Source organism: Heliangelus exortis, chromosome 1, assembly GCF_036169615.1.
Source record: "Heliangelus exortis chromosome 1, bHelExo1.hap1, whole genome shotgun sequence".
Classification (NCBI taxonomy): domain Eukaryota; kingdom Metazoa; phylum Chordata; class Aves; order Apodiformes; family Trochilidae; genus Heliangelus; species Heliangelus exortis.
The window spans coordinates 182925272-182945046 of NC_092422.1; the positions used below are offsets into that span (position 1 = coordinate 182925272).

The 19775-nt window shown below is 34.6% G+C and overlaps 1 protein-coding gene across 3 annotated transcripts in view; it reads left to right on the plus strand.

The window, feature by feature from the left end:
• LRRK2 (leucine rich repeat kinase 2) overlaps positions 1–19775 on the plus strand; it is a 64906-nt gene that overhangs the window by 31450 nt on the left and 13681 nt on the right. For all 3 annotated transcript variants that reach the window (XM_071733901.1, XM_071733899.1, XM_071733900.1), the window contains 21 exons: positions 730–799; positions 1513–1733; positions 2271–2521; positions 3668–3816; positions 4755–4848; positions 6703–6889; positions 7247–7428; positions 7910–8139; positions 9093–9220; positions 10504–10722; positions 11420–11621; positions 12592–12680; positions 13255–13442; positions 14308–14462; positions 15494–15640; positions 15794–15985; positions 16356–16502; positions 16789–16889; positions 17051–17241; positions 17908–18068; positions 18876–19046. In XM_071733901.1, the coding sequence (XP_071590002.1) occupies positions 730–799; positions 1513–1733; positions 2271–2521; positions 3668–3816; positions 4755–4848; positions 6703–6889; positions 7247–7428; positions 7910–8139; positions 9093–9220; positions 10504–10722; positions 11420–11621; positions 12592–12680; positions 13255–13442; positions 14308–14462; positions 15494–15640; positions 15794–15985; positions 16356–16502; positions 16789–16889; positions 17051–17241; positions 17908–18068; positions 18876–19046 (3475 nt within the window). The remainder of the gene's footprint in view (positions 1–729; positions 800–1512; positions 1734–2270; positions 2522–3667; positions 3817–4754; positions 4849–6702; positions 6890–7246; positions 7429–7909; positions 8140–9092; positions 9221–10503; positions 10723–11419; positions 11622–12591; positions 12681–13254; positions 13443–14307; positions 14463–15493; positions 15641–15793; positions 15986–16355; positions 16503–16788; positions 16890–17050; positions 17242–17907; positions 18069–18875; positions 19047–19775) is intronic.

Below are 19775 nucleotides of genomic sequence, written 5' to 3' on the forward strand. Positions count from 1 at the left end.
ACAGAAATTTAGGGGTTGGGAGGGACGTCAAAATATCATTTAGTCCAACCCCTGCATGAGCAGGGTCACCTGCAGAAGGTCACAGAGGAATGTGTCCAGGTGTATTTTGAATACCTCCAGAGAAGGAGATTCCACAACCTCCCTGGGCAGCTGTTCCAGTGCTCTGCCACCTTCAATTCACCCTCAATTCACAATCTTGTGTATTGCCCAAATTTTGAGTCTGATGTTCAAATGCAGATACAGAAACTGTGAGCCTTTTCACAAAGGCTTAGCTACCCCCTTGTGAAGTTAATCTTCAGAGTTCTACTGTGACCAAGGAAGAGGGACCCCTTCCATGAGAAGGCAACAAATCGGTGAAATATAAGTCAGGTTGCTTTGAAAGGAGCTTTACTTTTTCCATTGACTGTGGAGAGAAATAGGAGGGACTGGCTTCCCTAGAGAATATTATTATTGTAATATCCTTCTCCATCCTATCACCCCCCTTTACTGAGAGTCATTTTAGGTTGCCAAAAAAACCCGCAGTACTGTTCTTTCATATTGCGTGGATCAGTAAGTTTTAGAAAGCTGTGACCTATTGTTATTTTTAATTAAAATGTACAGTTTCTTTTTGTTACCTGTGGAAAGTTCTGATAAAAAGAAACCACACTGAAAATATTTTTACAGAATTTAGATTATTTCAGCTATCTGTGTATGTCCATAACTGTTTTTTTTGTTGCTGTGATATTCCAGGGACCTGGCTCAGATTATGAACCACTAATGAAGCAAAGAAGAAAAGTCTTGCCGTCAGATGAATCCCCCAGTAAGTAAGCTATATAATTTAACATACATAGCAGATTTTCCATCCTTTTGCAAGCATATCATGCAAAGATTTTAGTCAGATTTTAGTCAGTATTTATTTACAAAGAGGAGGATAATTTTGGAAGTACTGCAGCAGAGTACAAATAATGCGTATATAGGTCGTTTTTTTCCTGGGCTTCACAAGTAATTTATGTAGAATGAAAGAGACCATGAAATTTCATTAGTGCCTTTATTGACTTTCAAAAGCTACTTCTGTTGCACAGTGTGTAAGTGTCCATTTCTTCCATCTAGGACAGAGGGTAAGGGGGTGCAACTTGGAGCATAGGAGGTTTTGTAAGGAAAAGCTGTGAGGGTGACAGAGCACTGGAACAGGCTGCCCCAGTGAGGTTATTGAGTCTCCTTCTCTTTAGACATTCAAAACCTGCCTGGTTGTGTTCCTCTGTGACCTACACTAGGTGGTCCTGCTCTGGCAGGGGGATTGGACTTGATCTTTTGAAGGACTCAATGAGGTCCCTTCCAAACCCCTAACATTCTGTTATTCTGCAGTTCCTGACTATTACAAATTTCTGTCTCTTAATAGGAATCTTCATAGATTCAGATCTTAGCCAGGATATCAACGTATACTGTCTTGTGCTTCTTTAGATCTCAGGTTGATTGATCTTAATTACATGATAAAGGAAGTCATGGTTTTTTCCCATATTTTTGTTTTAATAGAAGGCATCTTAAAGTTTTCACCACATATAAAGCCATCAGACAGTCTTTCTTCATTGACCTCAGAGAAAGAATATATTAAATCATTAGATCTTTCATCAAACGAACTGGAGAATATTGATGCCATCAGCCAAAATAGCTCCTTAACCAGTCATTTGGAACATCTTGAGAAACTGGAGCTCCACCAAAATGCTCTTACCAACATTCCAGAACAACTGTGTGAGGTGATTCTGTGTAATTTTATGTGAAACTCATTGAAATTATTTACAATAAATTGTCTTTGACAATATACCCGTAACAATAGTGGGTGTATATTTTTCCATGGATGTATATTTGTATATTTTTGCATGTTTCATGCAGTCACTCAATTTTCGTTCAGTGGATTTCTGTCCATCTAGAAGTAAAAGTATTTTCATTTAACTGTATTAGGTTATTCACTGCAGAGAACTGCCTTAGGATATGTTACATTGAGTGACGTCATAATGTAAATGGAACCAAGAACTGCAGGCAATTTCTGTCTGTTAAACTTGGTAAAACTGAGCTAATTAATTTTGAAGAATACTTTATATTTTAATCTGTAATAGAAATGTTGTGGGTTAATTGCTATTTTCTGTGACTTTTTCTAATAAGATAAAAATAAGAAAATTAGTAGAGTGTATAAAATATAAGTAAGTAAAGTTTATAAAATATAACTTAATTAAAAACCTATAAATTCATATATTCATTTAACTTATCAAAGATAAACTATTCTTTTCTTTCAGAACTTGAAATGTTTGACTTACTTGGATTTGCACAGTAACCGATTTACTTATTTTCCAACTTATTTGCTGAAAATGAATTGTCTTGCAAATCTTGATATTTCTCGAAATGACATTGGGCCTTCCTTTTCTTTGGATCTATACCTCAGATGTCCAACTCTTAAGCAACTTAATCTTTCATACAATCAGCTGGTGTGCATTCCTGAGTTTCTTACAAATGTTGCTGAAAATCTGGAACAGCTCTTGCTAGAAGGGTAGGTATCATAAATGGATTATGGCACAACCAACATAACAGAAAATAATATATTTGTCATCCAGAATGATGACTGTTACAGCACATGGGTAAAAATTGCTACAGTTTTCAGGGTTGTATTACACAGCACATGAGGCTATCTGTGGGCCTTAGTAGAATCCAGTAACATTGCAGCTTCAGTAACAAACTAAAAATGTTGTAGTTCAGTGTTTTTTCTGCTGCCATATTATTCAGGACTGCTTGTGTTGTATAACATACAGAACTAGGTTTTCTGTACACAAAGTACAGTTTCAACTGTATTTCATATTCACCAAAGATTTTTTGTAGGTGTGAGTTGTGGAGCTGCATTTATTGCTATGGTATGCTTTAAATTACAGAAACAGAAAAAAAAATGTAATTTTTTTTGTTTACCAGCACTTTTTATCATAGTTGTTAGTGAGAGAGATAATGCATACCTGTACAGAATTCTTGATAGCTCCCTAAAATGCAGACACTGTTTACTTAAAATAATATGGTGACAGGTTTTACACAGAAGTTTACAGAGTAAAGATAGCAACACATGGATTACATGAATAAAATTTACAAAAGCAGTATTTTAAATTCAAAATCCTGTTGCATTTCTTCATGACTTTTATTTTGAACTTTATTAGCAATATTACCTTTTCAAAGCAGTGCTATGTGGTTCTTTTATCTCTGTATTTTCAGGGCTGATTTTCTTCTTTCCAGAATACATTGTTTGTAACATTGCATACTCATCCTGAACTGTATCCCCTCTATGAAATTTCATTCTTTTTTTTATATTTATAATAATTCTGTGACTATAATCCTGCAAGCACATTTAGTAAAAGGCACTAATCAGTGGTGCAGAAGTCTCTGTGAAAGATTGAGCTACAGTATGTGATAAGGAAATGACACCTTGTAGTTCATTCTGACCTTCTGTACAAATTAATTAAAACAATCTAAATATCAGTCATGTTATTCCATGTTGCCACATGTACCAGTATTTTTTCTGACTGGTCAGTCTTTATATAGATAAGAGTCTTATTTTTGTTTTAACAGTGTAGCAAAGATCAATATTCTCTGCTTTAACTTTTTAGCTAATGGTTTCTGGAAAAATATGTTTGGTTTTTTTTTCTTCTTATCATAGAAACAAAATGTCATGCTTATGTTCACCCATATGCTTAAAAGAACTGAAAATTTTAAACATTAGTAAGAACAATATTTCATCCCTTGCTGAGAATGTCTTCATGGGCTGTCCAAAACTGGAGCAGTTCAATGCCAGGATGAATGCTCTTGGTAAGTATCAATGAAAATAGGATGTACCTCCTAGGAACCATTCCAAGTCACAAAAGTCCTTACCCATGAGCATTTGGAGACTTGGGAGTACAGAAAAGGAGAATAGCACATATGTTTGTCCTGTTTGTAGAGTTCCCTAAGCATCAGCTCTTGATAACTGCTGAAAGCACTATAGTTCCATTGGGCCTTGATGGACATTTGATCAGATTTGATGTAACTCATCTTGGTTTTACATTTGTAGTGGATGCTATAAAAATGGTTGGGTGTACTTGAGATTGTGCACAGTCAGAGAAGGTTCAAGTAAGAGAAACTGTTCAGAGTTAGCTTGCTAATCTAGTACCAATGCAGGTTTAATACTCTACTGAAATACATATCATACAAACATCCTGGAATGCATCAGCAATAAGGTGACCAACAGGACTAGGGGAGTGATTGTCCCCCAGTACGGGGCACTGATGAGATCAAACCTTTAACACTGTGTTCAGTTTTGGGCCCCTTACTACAGGGCAGACATTGAAGTCCTGGATCATGTCTAAAGAAGCTGGGAACAAGAGTCTAGGGAACAAGTCTGACAAGGAGTGGCTGGGATTTTTTAGGCTAGAGAAGAGGAAACTGAGGGGGGGGACACCTTATTGCTGTCCTTACAACTACCTGAAAGGATGTTGTAACGAGGTGGGGATTGGTCTCTTCTCCCTGGTAACAAGTAATAGTACAAGAGGAAATGGCCTCACGTGCCAGAAGAGGTTTAGGTTGACTATTAGAAGAAACTTTTTCACTGAAAGGATTGTCAAGCACTGGAACAGGCTGCCCAGGGAAGTGGTTGAGTCACCATCCCTGGAAGTATTTAAAAGATGTATAGATATGTGTAGATTTCCAGCCTTAAAAAAATGTATACAGTTGTGAAAAATATTTATCATTGACCTCTTTTTCTGCTCTAGAAATAATACCTGACTTGTCATCCAGCATAACAAGCTTAAAATTATCCCAAAACCGTTTTATTAATGTTCCAGAAGCAATTCTTCTTCTACCACAGTAAGTTATTATTTTATTTGTTGAAATTATTGTCAAGTTCTTGTTGAAGAAGTCCTCATGGCAAAACCTTTGTTAAGCAGAAAATTTTGCATGTTTTACTGATTTTCAAGAAATATCTTTTTATCGTGTTAAGTCCCAAACTTTGTAGCTTTTAACAGAAGACTAATCAGTCACTTTTTCTTCATTATTTTGAGAAATTCTGTTTCTCAGGTTGCAGTCACTGTTATTAGAAATGTAGTGCTTGACTGCTGAAGCTGACAGTTCTTGCTGAGAAGACTAGAAAGAAGTTATTGTTTTCTTGAAACCAACAGTAAAAAAATACTGGCAGTTTTCTGCAGACTTTTGCACAAGGCTACTGAGATAAGTTTTTCACTTCCCAAGTATCACAAGATGTTTATTCTCAGAGAATGACACTTCCTCTAGATGGAATTGTGAGAAAGATGCATATGACATTTGTTTTGCTACACCTTCAAAGCATTACTCATGTGAAAATAGGACTTCTGCTTTTTAATTTTAATAAAAGTTACTGACCTTAACAGGTCACTAGCATCAGATTCTGACAGGAGTGTTTGGAAGGGGTGATCAGATCAGTTATCTCATAGCTGTGAGTAGATGTGAGTGCTGATGGTACTGGGGGGGAGGCACACCCACAGATTTGTGAATTTACATTAATCCAATTTACATAGAGCATATAATGGTTAACATGCTGTTACACTGTTTCAGCATGCTAATGTTTCTATTCCCAACAACAAATTAAAATAAAAAGGTGCAGTTTTCAGGTTCTACATCTCCCAGCCCTGACAAATGAGTTAGGATTTTCATGGATTTTTTGCATCTTTCATGTTCCACAGTAACATAAACAGTGTATTTGTCCAACAGATGACTTACAGAAATGAAATGTTCTTTTTTATGTAGTTCTTAAATACATATGTAGTTGAACTATATAATTTATGCACACAGATGTATTTAAACAGTTTCATAGAAATTTTCTGATAAAAGAGTGACGTAGCCATACCATCTGGTGTTTGTCTTTTAAGTTAGGAGGAAGAGAAAGAGCAACTCAGATCACCCAGTGAGGCTCCATAGCTTATAATCTTGGGTTCTGCAAAGTTGATAATACCAGGAAGTGCCCTGTTGACTTTTTTTTAATTTTTAATGTTCTTTTCTTTATTTGAGGTTTATATATATTAGTGTTACATTACATTGTGATTAATTTTTTAAAAACATTTATTCTAGTTAGACATTGCTTGTAATGGTGTACTGCTGCACTCACCTGTAACTGGAATGCAGAGCTAAACTCTGTTCTCTGTTACTTGGGTGTAAATGTATATTAACTATGCTCTTCATAGTTGAATTACTGAATATTTGCACTACAGGAGTGTGAACCATGCTCATCTGTGTCTTCTACCAATGGGAACAGAGCTGTGCTTGTCTACAGATCATAGAAAGAAGAAGGAAATGGACTGTTATCACAATATGTACTTACTTAAAGTGACTCTTTAATTTATTATCTGAAACATATACACACAGTATAGTGTGGATGTTTATTTTCATGACCAGACAATTTCATTCACTGACAAACACACTGAAAGAGTATTATACTGAATCAGTCATAGGTATTTTCTTGTAACTTTTTTATGATGCGGTGAAGACCTACTCATAATATCTTAAAGTACTTCTGCTCATAGTAGTAATTCTCTACCTTCTTCAATCTACATTCCTGTCCAAAACCTCTCTATTTTGATATCTAATCCATTTGTTCATGTATTAAGAATTAATACAGTTCCAGTTAATCTCAGTTTTCTTTTTTTTTCATTTGCTAAATTATCTTTTTTTTTATTTTCATGTTTTTAGTTTGCGATCAGTAGATTTAAGCCAAAACAAGATCATAAGCCTGCCTGGACCAATGCACTGGAAATCATTAAACTTAAGGGAGCTGTTATTTAACCATAATCAAATAGACATCTTGGACTTGAGTGAAAAGGCATGTGCATGGTCCAGGCTAGAAAAGCTACACCTGTCCCACAACAAGTTAAAGGAGGTAAAGTGTAAGATTCTATCTAAAGAAAATGAAGTCACTTTTCAATTGATTGCAGTTTTTCAATGTTTATTTATTTTCATGTCACCTCTGATAGAATTTACAATTCTATTGTTAAAATGGTCTGTAAGTGCAAATAGTACTTCCAGTGAACAAAAATCACCATATTCTATTACATTTCTCTGCCTGGAATGTGTCATGTAATCAGTTTGTATAACGAATTCATGGCAAGGTCCTCTTTATTAAAGAAAATAAAACTATAACAGTAAAAATAATACCTAGTTTTATTAAATATTTAATGTATTAATGATCGTACTTCTTTCTAACATTTAATTGCCCATTATGTGTTCTTTTCTTTAGATTCCTCCTGAGATTGGCTTCCTTGAGAACTTGACTTCTCTAGATGTAAGTCATAATCCTGATTTGAGATTCTTTCCAGATGAAATGGGAAGACTGTCCAAAATATGGGATCTTCCTTTGGAAGGACTTAATCTTAATTTAGACTTCAAACATGTGGGATGCAAAGCCAGAGACATTATCAGGTTTGTTGCCCTACCATTACTGAATACTTGTTACTTTCTTGAGAAACACCATCTCCTTTTAAAAAAACGTGCTGGTTTTCATATGAAATCCACATTACGGTCTGGAATTTGTCATGTCATTTATCAGCACACACACAAGAGATTTAGGCTATAATAGGCTGGCTTCTTGAATTTGATACTTCTGTAAATCATGCAGTAAGTGGTGCTTACCAATTACTTTTAATATATTTTTTATGTTCCCAGGTGCATTGTACAGAACATATTTTTTGGCAATTAAAAAACAACAAAAAAGACACATTCCTAATTAAGCTTTAACTTTCAAATCAGAAATTAGAATAGACTGTTAAAAATCCCAGTAATATCAAGTAGATACTGAAAATTTTAGAATGTTTATGGTTTTAGTTTTTTTCTTGCTCTTGGGTTCTGTTGGTATTTTTCTTTATTATACACTTCTGTGAGTTCTGCAAATTTTTTATGCCAGATTTCTTCAACAACGACTGAAGAAGGCTGTACCTTATAACAGAATGAAACTCATGATCGTTGGAAACACTGGCAGTGGGAAAACTACACTGCTACAACAACTAATGAAATGCAAACGAACAGAATTGGGCTCTGCAAAAGCTACAGTAGGCATTGATGTAAAAGACTGGATCATTCAAGGAAAAGGCAAAATGAAGAAAGAGCTTATATTAAATGTGTGGGATTTTGGAGGTATTTCAAGGGCTTATTGTCCTTTACTATTACCTGTTCTAACACATTAATGCATTACTTTTTATTAGAATCAGCCTGTTAAAATTTCAAATTGTGGAGAGTATAATAATGGAAACTTACACCAAAGGTCAAGTGACTACTTATGAATTAATGAATTCTCTAAATTGGCAGCTAATGCCTGAAAATTTATTATAAAGCCTCAGGAATTTCTCATCACTAAATGTGGTCTGACCACTTGTTTCAACCATACAACTGTCATTTTGGAATAGTAAGAAACTGCTTGTAATCAGAAGAAGAATCATCTTCCACTCACTCAGTTTCTCTTGTAGTCTGGGTTTCTCTAGGCTCTACAGTATCACTTGTTCATAAGAGAGCAGAAAACAAAGCATTTAGGGGGTGTCTTTGAACTCTGGGCTTTTGGAAAACTTCCTAAGTTTGGAGGACTCAAGAACACATTTAAAAATCAGGGGTATTTTAGGCTATAGATATGTTATGCTTAAACATTGGTCTGTGATCATTTAAATACAGTCTGTATCACAGTCAATAGGCACATCTTCAATTGTGATTTTAAGAACTTAATCATGTGAACTTAGGAGTCTTACTTTGAAGTTGCTGAAAGGATAGGAGAAAGGGGGGTAGAGAGGGGGAGGAAGGAATTAGAGTTTTAAAAGAATCATGACCCTTTAAATCTTAGAACTAGCTTACAGCTGAGTACCTACCTACAATTCATGCTTAATACAGGTTTCCTGACATTTTAGATAATTTTCTTTGAGTCTTAGTTTAATTTATGTATCAATGATCTGAGAATAAGTGTTCTGTTGCCTTTTTGTGATCTGAAGGTGTTAAATGAGGGAAGCACTAAACAGTGCAAATGTTTATATTAGTGCAAAATTTTTATTTTATGTTTATAAAATATGTTTATATAGTGCAAAAATTTATATTTTTGTCATTAGGACAAGAGGAGTTCTACAGTACCCATCCTCATTTTATGACCCAAAGAGCTTTATATCTTGCCGTTTATGATCTCAGCAAAGGACAAGCAGAGGTGGACGCTATGAAGCCATGGCTTTTTAACATCAAGGTAAGCCACAGATATGTGCAGAATGGAATTCCACTTTCCAGAAATTTGCTGATGAACAGCAAAATAACCACCAATCTTTTTAGAGAGAGGAAGAAGAAAATGCTCTTCGGCAAATAAAAATAGTAAGATGATAATAACAGGAGCTGAAATACATCATACATTGAATATTAAAAGATTTGTTACATAGAAAGACATGTACATAGAAGATCAGCACCATTTTGTACTTAAAATTGTGCAGAGTAACATGGGAACAGTAGTTTGTATGTTCTGGCAATATTTTGAACTGACTGATAAAAATAAGAAAGGTGTAGTATTAAAGAGTTAAGTCTGGTTTTCCTTTTATGCCATTGTAAATTCAAGGGAAATCAGAATTTGACTCACTTACAGCTGGCTAGATGCAGGTTTGAAATCGTGCTCCTACGTGTGTTCTTAGCATCCTATTGCTAACAGAAATGGTTCCAGGACTGTGGTAGGGAAGCTGGTCTCAGAATATGCCTGTATATTTTTCTTTTCCTCTAAGTATTTTACTTCCGTTTGATGGAATCACCCCGTGGTGAGCAGTACTTGTCTTTTCCTTTTGTATGATGGTTAATCATGGCTGGGCAATGCAATTGCATAAAGGTTTTGTATACTGATGCTGTTGGTTAAACTTGTCTTTTTCGTTCTTTCACCTTGAGCAGAGATAACAGGACAGAAGGTTACAGTTAGTTTAGTTTAGATTAAGACCTTCTCTGGTGTGTTCTCCTTTGCTATGCAGTACTTTCTGGTCTTTCATTACTGCAGTGTTCCAATGACAGCTAGCAGAGTACTCCTTCCTTTTCAGTTTTGTTGGAAGTTTTTAATAAAAAAAGAGTTGTCCCGCTTTTTTGCTGACAATGTTATTAATCTGCAAAGTATGAAATCTAGATATAAATTTCATATATATAGATATATATAGATATAATCTATATATAGTGCTTCCTTTTATAAAAAGCCTTTTTTTAAATATTTCTATTTTGAAATAGACTGATCTCTGTATGTTGAAAAATATGATTTATATCTGTAGGCCTTTTTACTACATTATCAAGTCAAGGCTATTGTATGGGATTGCAGTTGAACCTTAACCTGAATAAAGACATTAAATAGTATTTCAGATTTCAAACTTATTTAAAAGAAGTATATTTAAAGAGCTTTTTTCTTTGCATTGATTGTGGTGAGTAGATGACACCCATTTTTTGTAAATATAAAACAATATCATCAATATTCACTGCTGAGTTCATGGGTTATATGGATCTTACTAACAGGCTCGAGCTTCCACGTCCCCCGTCATCCTTGTTGGCACTCATTTAGATGTTTCTGATGAGATGCAACGTAAGGCCTGCATGACTAAAATTACCAGAGAGCTGTTGAATAAGAGAGGCTTCCCAGCAATCCAAGATTATCACTTTGTGAATGCTACAGAAGAGTCTGATTCAATTATCAGACTTCGGAAAATCATAATTAAGGAAAGTCTTCATTTCAAGGTAATCTACACACTGTTTGTGATGTTGAAAACATTCTAGTTTTAGTTAAGTATATGCATTTTTAAACATTAAAAACCTAAATAAATACATTTTCTGTGTGATAGCAAACATCTTGCCTTCTATAAAATGTTACGCACAGAACAAAACAAAAAAAGAAAGAAAAAAAAAAAAAAAAAAAAAAAAAAAAACCAGAAGAAAAATTGCTAGTTGTGAGTTTATTTCATTTTTGACCAAAACCAAAAAAATCAATTGAATAAAAATCTCAGCTAGGTTTTGTTTTCTAAACACTAAAAGCAAAAATAGAATATATAATTAAAGTAGGCCATCCTTTTCTTACAAAGCACTCTGACCAAAATCTGATTTTTGTAGGATGGCAACATGTAATTGCAAAAATAAGTACTGCAATATTTCAGGGGGACCAGGAAATAAGATTTTGTGGTTTCTGTAAGCCAGCTAATCTTCCATTTACTGATTTCATTTCATGTAGAGTGAAACTATTCCTAGAAAGAGGAAAGTTAATTAAAGCAGGAAAGATGAATTAGTCACATCTATCTTTCAGAATAAATGAGTGTTCTTGTTTTTTCTTGCTACCACTATTGGGTGAATGTATCCACCTTACATCTTAGTTTTATTGTCTGAACTTCACATGAAGAAATTAATGCATTTAAGGTTATTATTATTATTCCTAATTCTACAGATCAGAGATCAACCAGTGGTTGGTCAGCTAATTCCTGACAGCTACCTTGAGCTGGAGAAGAGAATTTTGCTTGAACGTAAAAATGTCCCAGTTGAGTTTCCTGTGATTGATCAGAAACGCTTACTGGAACTGGTGCAAGAGAGCCAGTTACAACTGGATGAAAATGAACTCCCTCATGCAATTCACTTTCTGAATGAATCAGGTAAAACACTGTCTTCAGTGTATGTTTGTTAGCTCTTCATTGCACACCAGCAGCAGACAGACCTTTTTAAATCTCATACGTGGTTGCCTCAGGGCAGTGAGCTGAGAAGTTCAGTTTTGGGTAGCATTAGTTTAATAATCCAGGTTTTTATATCAGAAAGGAATTCCATGATATAAAGGATCACTACTGTAGATATCTATAGATATATACCTACATATCTATATCTATAGATATCTACATATAGATATATATAGATACATATAAATATAGATATATATCTATATATAGATATGTAGATATATATGGATATATATAGATATATAGAGATATATATGTAGATATCTACATATAGATATAGATCTATCTGTATAGATATCTATAGTTATCTACAGATATCTATACATATAGATCTATCTATATAGATATCTGTAGATCTATAGATCTCTATAGATATCTATATAGATAGATCTATATGTATAGATATCTGTAGGTATCTATATATATAGATAGTGATATATAGATATATATCGATATCTATCTATCTATATCTATATATATATATATCTTACCCCACCTTGAGAATATCATACCAGCTTGTTAGACAGCATAGTTTCTGAAGAAGGATGCTGTTGTTATAATAGCTTGAATAGAATAGTATTTATTTTAATATATGTAACAGCTTATCTTAGTTCTGCACATTAAATTCATAAAATTAAATAATAAACTATATAGAGCATAGGTGCTTGGCAAAAAGCCAAGTGAGATCACAAATTTAACAAAACACCTGAAAAAGGTAAAGCTGAACTACCCATGATTGCATTCTGCTCTCCTGAGGTACTGACATCAATTCAGAGGCTGTATTTATTATTCGAATTGCTTGTGTTGAGTAACATAAGGAAAATAGCCCAGAGTAGGGTGTTTATTTTGCTTAATGAGAAATGCATTGCTAATTACAATATTCTTTGTGCAGGTGTACTCCTTCATTTTCAAGACCCAGCATTGCAGTTAAGAGATCTGTATTTTGTAGATCCCAAGTGGCTGTGTAAAATCATGGCACAGGTTAGACTGATTATCTATTTTCATGGAACTTATTTCCCTGATTCAAACCACTGGAACTTAAAAGTGATTCACCTTCACCATTTCTTTACTGTTTCATGACTTCAAATTTTCTCAGGGCCCATATTGGTTTATCTGGCTCTTCCAGTTTCCTTTGGAAATAAGCTTTCATACAATGCAGGAAATGGGATGGCAAAAGTGAACCTTTAAAGGTAGTGGGGTTACAATTAAGAAAGACCTAGAGGATCATGTTGTCAGTAGCAGTATGTTTGTGTGAAGTGCTGATATGAAAAATCACCTTTCAGAGAACACTTTCATGGATTAACTTGTAGCATAAATTTCCATACAGTATGGAGCAGTGAAGGCTGCTGCTGAGTGGTAGCACACTAGTGTTAAGTTAAATTGTATTCTTGCTGGCTAACATTGTGGAAATGTTTGGTTTCATTGTGAAATGAAGTCTTTTTTTTTCCCCCTCCCTGAATAATAGACTACGAAATATTTCAGGGAACAAAGTTTGTCAGAAAAATGCAATCCAATGGTGACTGTACACCTGAAATGGTTTTCCTTTTTTTGAAAGATTCTGATGGTGAAAGTGGAAGGCTTTTCTAAATATCCTAAGGGAATTGTAAAGCGCTCAGATGTAGAAAAGTTCCTTTTAAAGAAGAGCAAGTTCCCTAGAGTCTACATGTCACAGTACTTTAAACTTCTGGAAAAGTTTCAGATTGCATTGCCATTAGGAGAGGACCAACTACTAATCCCAAGCAGGTAAGCAAAGAGCTAAACCCACAAATGAGAGCCACAGAAATAAGGAAAAATAAACATCTGCCATCAGGCTAACTGTTTTAACATGAAAGCATGTTCCATACTTAGCACACTAGATTTTACTAAATGCTTTCAGAGACATGTTAAGCTGATCTTGTAGCAGATGAAGTTTGCATTATAGCAGGATGGCAGATAAATGGAATATATAAATGATAAAATGCTTTATGAGGATAATATTTCTTTTACAGGTATCATGCTTTGTGACTACAAGAAGATTATAATTTAGCTTTAATTTTAGATGTGGTGTGCCAGCATTACAAATATTTCTATAAAAGATGACCATGAATTTTTGTAGCCTATTTGCTTTGAGTGAGAACCACAGGCAAGTTACTCAGAGTACTCCAAACAGTCTCTTAATGAAATGTGATGACAAAAAACTTGTGAATTTAAATGTGGTCATTTTGCTTTATGTGGAGCAGGTAACATGGTTTATCTGCCTCAGTTATAGATTTCCCTAATGTGTTTAGTTATGCTTAATGGAGAAAGCCATGTATGGGTGCATTGATTGTGTTTCTAAGTTCTTCAAAGTGTTAAGGAGAAAGATTTTATCTGAAAGTCTTATCTGCCTTATATTTGTCTCAGATGTTTCTCACATTTACATGTGATATATAATGATTGTTAGTGAGCTTCTGTTGGGTTTAAATTACAGAACTTCACTTTAGCTCAAGCAAGCAGAATAAGAATATACATTATCTGTCTGTTCCCTGATCATTTGCACCATTCATTCATTAATAAATAATACATTTTACATAATAAATCATGTATAAAGTGCATAATTAAATGCTGTCCAATATTTTTATTATTTCAGTTTGTCTGATAACAGACCTGTTATAGAGCTTCCCCACTGTGAAAATTCAGAAATTATCATCAGGCTTTATGAGATGCCATACTTTCCTATGGGATTTTGGTCCAGGCTGATCAACAGGTTGCTTGAAATATCACCTTACATGCTGTCAGGAAGAGGTACAAACCTTTATATTCAAAAGTAATAGTGATCATATGTTTGCTTTTAATGCCAACACCTGCATATTAGAGCTGTAATTCCCAATATTTTTGCTTTAGTTGATTTCTGTCCACTTCACAAATGAGAAAAAGAGCAGTGGTCATTTTTTTAGCTTAGAAATATCCAGGTAGTGCTGGATCTTTACAGTGGTGTGCAAAAGAAAGTGACAGTTGTAAGCTGCCTATATTTTTCCTTTGCATACTAGAGATGGAAGAAATTCTTGCATTTATGCAATATTGCCATTTGTCTCTATGAGGAATACAGGAAAGGATATGTCTTCCACACAGAAAACCAAACAATTTTGTGTCAGGTTCATTGATTCTCCTTTTATGAAAGAGTAAAAACTTCGATTTTTTCAGAAGGAGGGGGGGTATATTTAATATTTTTTCCAATTAATTCCATACTTAGACATGAGATATATCTGCTGAACTTTTCAATTTCATTAATCATTGGTTTTTTAATGTGTGATTTATGAATACTGTTGACAAGTAAGGTATGAAAACTATGCATTGCTAATGCTCTACAAATATGATTTATAACTGACTGCTCTCTGGCATTCAGTTTCCTCCTAGGCACAGAATTCCAGTTGCACCTTGTTATTTCATGTCTGTGTGATAAATTTTAAATCAGTGATTTAAAAATCTAAATCACTGATCTTTTTTCATATGTTGCCTAGAGTATTCTGGATCTGAACCTGAATGTAGTCAGCATTTCTGTAATATCTACAGTCATTACCTGCTACGTGACTTACTGTCTGGTTAAATATTTAGTTTGTGGAGATGCCTTATGGAACTGAAAACCAGTTGACATATATTCAGCTTTTGTGGGGCTATTCTGTCTGCAAAGTTGTAGCCTTTTTTTTTTTGTTACTTGAGTAGACATAAGTCTACAATCATAATTAAGCATTTAAAGTACCATGAAAATTCTGCATATTTAAAACATAATATACATATTGTAGATCAAATTTTTACTCTGAATTTTTATTTTCTAGAGCGAGCACTTCGTCCTAATAGAATGTATTGGAGACAAGGCATCTACTTGAATTGGTCTCCTGAAGCTTATTGTCTCGTGGAGTCAGCAGTATTTGATAACAACCCAGACAGTTTTTTGAAAATTACAGCACCTTCTTGCAGAAAAGGTTAATTATTCCTGAGTCTGATTTTTTCTCCAGTTTAATTGCAGCTTGGCATCTTGGTTTGTTGTGCTTTTGCCTTTGGAATGTAGAGTTTAGCTTTGTAATCACAAGTATGGCAAATTGAGTCTGTAATTTCTCCTTTTTGGTTTCTTGAAGGTTGCATCCTTTTGGGGCAAGTTGTGGATCACATAGATTCTCTGATGGAAGAATGGTTTCCAGGCTTGCTGGATATAGATGTATGTGGTGAAGGGGAAACACTATTGAAGAAATGGGCTCTGTACAGCTTTCAGGATGGTGAAGAACACCAAAAAATACTACTCGATGACTTACTTAAAAAAGCTGAAGAAGGTAAATATTTTTACCATTTGGTTGGGCCATGTACAACTGTGACTTAAAAGACAATATTCTTTATGACATTGTGCATACTAGGAGAATTCTTTCTTTTTATAGATATAAAAGTAATCTCTTGGTTAGCTTGGTGTTGTTACAGAGCAACAGTTGCTATCACATTCGATTGATATGTATATGGAACCATGAAGCAAAAATGTAAGGTACATTAGGTTGAATGGCAAACTTAATGTTCCATATAGTTTATGTATGTGCGTGCTTATATATGAGCTGAATTTTATGTACATTGATCATACACATTCGGAGATCTACAACTCCTTTTGAATGATCACTACCCTTTTTTTTTTGGTCTCATTTATTTTTTTCTAAGGTGACCTTTTGGTAAATCCGGATCAACCAAGACATACCATTCCAATAGCTCAGATTGCTCCTGATCTTATACTGGCTGATTTACCCAGAAATATTATGTTGAACAGCAATGACCTGGAATTTGAAGAAGCTCCTGAGTTTCTCTTGGGTAAGCCTTATATAATGTGTGTTTTTTTACAGAGCTTATGTAAACAAATCTATTAAAGTCAGTTCTGCAAGATGTGGAAATGTGTTTTTAAGGTATTCTGAATTTCAGATTATCAAGTTTTGACTTTCCATTAACATATATGACATTAACAATATATTAACATATACATGCTTAATGCAGTAGATGATCCACATGTTTTAAAATTAGACCTTTTCAGTTATTTTATTTTGAGAAATAGTTCATATCCTTTTTTTTTCATTATTCTCCTCAATTTATCTTTGAAAAGGTGATGGTGGGTTTGGATCTGTGTACCGTGCATCCTATGGTGGAGAAGAGGTTGCTGTAAAGATTTTCAATAAACACACTTCCCTCAGGCTTCTAAGACAAGTAAGAAATATTGCCCTTTTTTCTGTAGCGCTGCTCTTGGCATACCAACCTTAAAAAGCTTAAGTAAGGTACAAGACTTCACTCCAAAACTATCTCAGTTTACTTAAGAGTTACAGAGGTTATGCTATTTGCAGTGTTTCATCTGATTTTACATTTTGCAGGAGCTTGCAGTGCTCTGTCACCTCCATCACCCTAGTTTAGTGTCTCTGCTGGCTGCTGCAATCCGTCCCCGGATGCTGGTGATGGAATTAGCCCTGAAAGGATCTCTCGATCGTTTGCTTCAACAAGATAATGCAAGTTTAACTAGGACACTCCAGCACAGGATAGCTCTACATGTAGCTGATGGCTTAAGGTAAATGGGATTTCTACCATACTGTAAAAACAGGATGCAGCTGCAAGTAGGATATATTGCACATGACAGTCTTACTGTTTCTTATATCTCAAGCCAACTGTTCCCTGAGACAGACAAATGCTTGTATTTTTATGATTGATTAGCTGATAAATATCACAAACTTCTGCTACCTTTCTTTTTCTGCTAACAAGTGGTACTCGTGTAAGTAGAGAAATAGCAAGAGCTCTGGGTGGAATTTCTACATGGCTGTTGATTTTTTACTAAAATGTCAAAGAAATTAATTTAGTGCGTTTTTAAAGTTCTGTAAGTCCATCAGTGTCCTCAAGAGCTATTGACGTGTGACTGCAAAACCACAAAACCTGCAAAAGAGCTCAGGGATCAACAAAAAAACTTCTAAGAGTCCATTTTCAAACTTCCAGTGACATTCAAATAAGACTTGGTACTAAAGTACAGCAATGTTTAAGTGCCAGTAAATAGTATTTCATAACATTTCTGAAGTCAGTATCCTCTAAGGTGGTGTCATGTTGGTGATGCTTGACATATTTTAACACAGTATTTAACATTTGAAAGCACTGTTTACTGCAGTGGCAATAAAGCATTTGGTGTGTGTGTAGAGATGCATTCCTGAATTATGAATGCTTTCAATAATACTTTTTTTATTAACAGGTACCTGCATTCAGCAATGATCATCTACCGTGACTTAAAGCCTCACAATGTCTTGCTCTTCACCCTGTATCCCAATTCAGCTGTTATTGCAAAAATAGCTGACTATGGCATTGCCCAGTATTGTTGTAGAATGGGAATAAAAACCTCTGAAGGCACACCAGGTATGGAGAAATGCTTTGTTTTGTCAAAAATCAGGTAGCATACCTTTTGTTTAGTTTGTAAGAAGCAACTCAAATTTATACTCCAGTCAAAATCACAAAATGTAGTCCTAATTGAATTACAAGTTATAATGGCAGATTTATACCTCTTGGCCTTTCTTACTATTCATGTTTTAACCCATTCTAAGAATCAAGGAGTATATTCTTCAAAATCAAGGAGTTCTCCTTTGAGAGAACAAATTAAATTACATACATTCATTGTTTGGTTTTTTTTTCTGTCCTGTCTTACTATGGTTATTGTGTTACTGAAATTGTACTGCTAAAATTACGTGGTTTTATTTTCAGTAATACGTAGGTAGGTCTCAATTTTTTTTTTTAAACACAATAAATACCTGCCCTATTCCCTCACTTTAGAGAGAACATGGCAGCATCCATTTTAAAGAACTGAAACTGTAACTTTGAAAAATGTCTTGGAAATCATGGATGAAGATGTGGCTCCAAGTGTTAAATGTCAGGCCTTCAGTAAAAACTGCAGACTTGCCATTGATTTTTGTTAGTCATTGCTAAATTAATTGTTTTGTGTGTAATTTTGTAGAACCTGTATTACTGATGTACTGTCCCCTTCCTTTATACCTATTGCTGATATTTTTTGACGTCTGACACACGCAAAATATTGCCAGCCCAGAAATAGTGTGCCATTTTTGGCTCACTTCCTGTGACATTTTCAGCAATAAGTGTTTCCTCTTAAAGGGATAAAGATGCCTTCAGCTTGGTATGAATCATAACTATTAATGAATTATTTATTTTCAGGATTTCGAGCACCAGAAGTTGCCAGAGGAAATGTCATTTACAATCAGCAAGCTGATATTTATTCATTTGGCTTGCTGCTTTATGACATTTTAACAGAAGGAGGCAGAATAATGGAAGGCTTGAAGTTTCCAAATGAATTTGATGAATTAGCAATACAAGGAAAGTTACCAGGTATGCCTTGTATTTTAAAGCTTTAACATAGAAGTGAGCCATTTGTCCTGCCTCCTCCAAAAATATCACATTATGTATTTTATGTTGTATCTGTCAGTGATCAGAGGAGGAAACTAACCAACAGCAATTTTTTCTTTCACATGGTCTGGAAATAGTGATATTCAGGCATATTATCAATATCACACTGGTTATAATTTCACTGTGATTTCAGGGGCTCTAGCAGGTTCACAGTTACAAAGAAATATTTTTTTTTGTATGCCTGGAACTTTATCCATACCTAGTTAAAATGGATGTTGCTCATGCACTAAGATAAACACAATTACACTTCTATTCTTTGTATCATGATACAATCTGTTAAAAAATACGTCTTTTTAAAAAAACTTGAAATCCTTTCTTTAAAAAAAAATGCCACTCCCTTACAGGACCAGCCACTTGTAAATGTTTTTAATAGGAATTCCCTTTTAATTTTTCAGGAGTGTGAAGTCCCTGCCCAGCTGCATAACATTCTGTCCATATTACAATATGTAGTTGTTGGCTGCTGGAAGGGAGATGAAGTAGGCTACCAGGCTGGGCAAGATGTAGTCAGCTGTACAGTGTAACTCAGTATTTTACCACTTCTGTGTAAAGAGCTGTTGTATTATTCTAGTTCTACAAGCTTGATGTGTGGCATTCATACTTACTCACTACAGTAGTAGATATAGTCATGAACATTCTTTAAGACTGAAAATT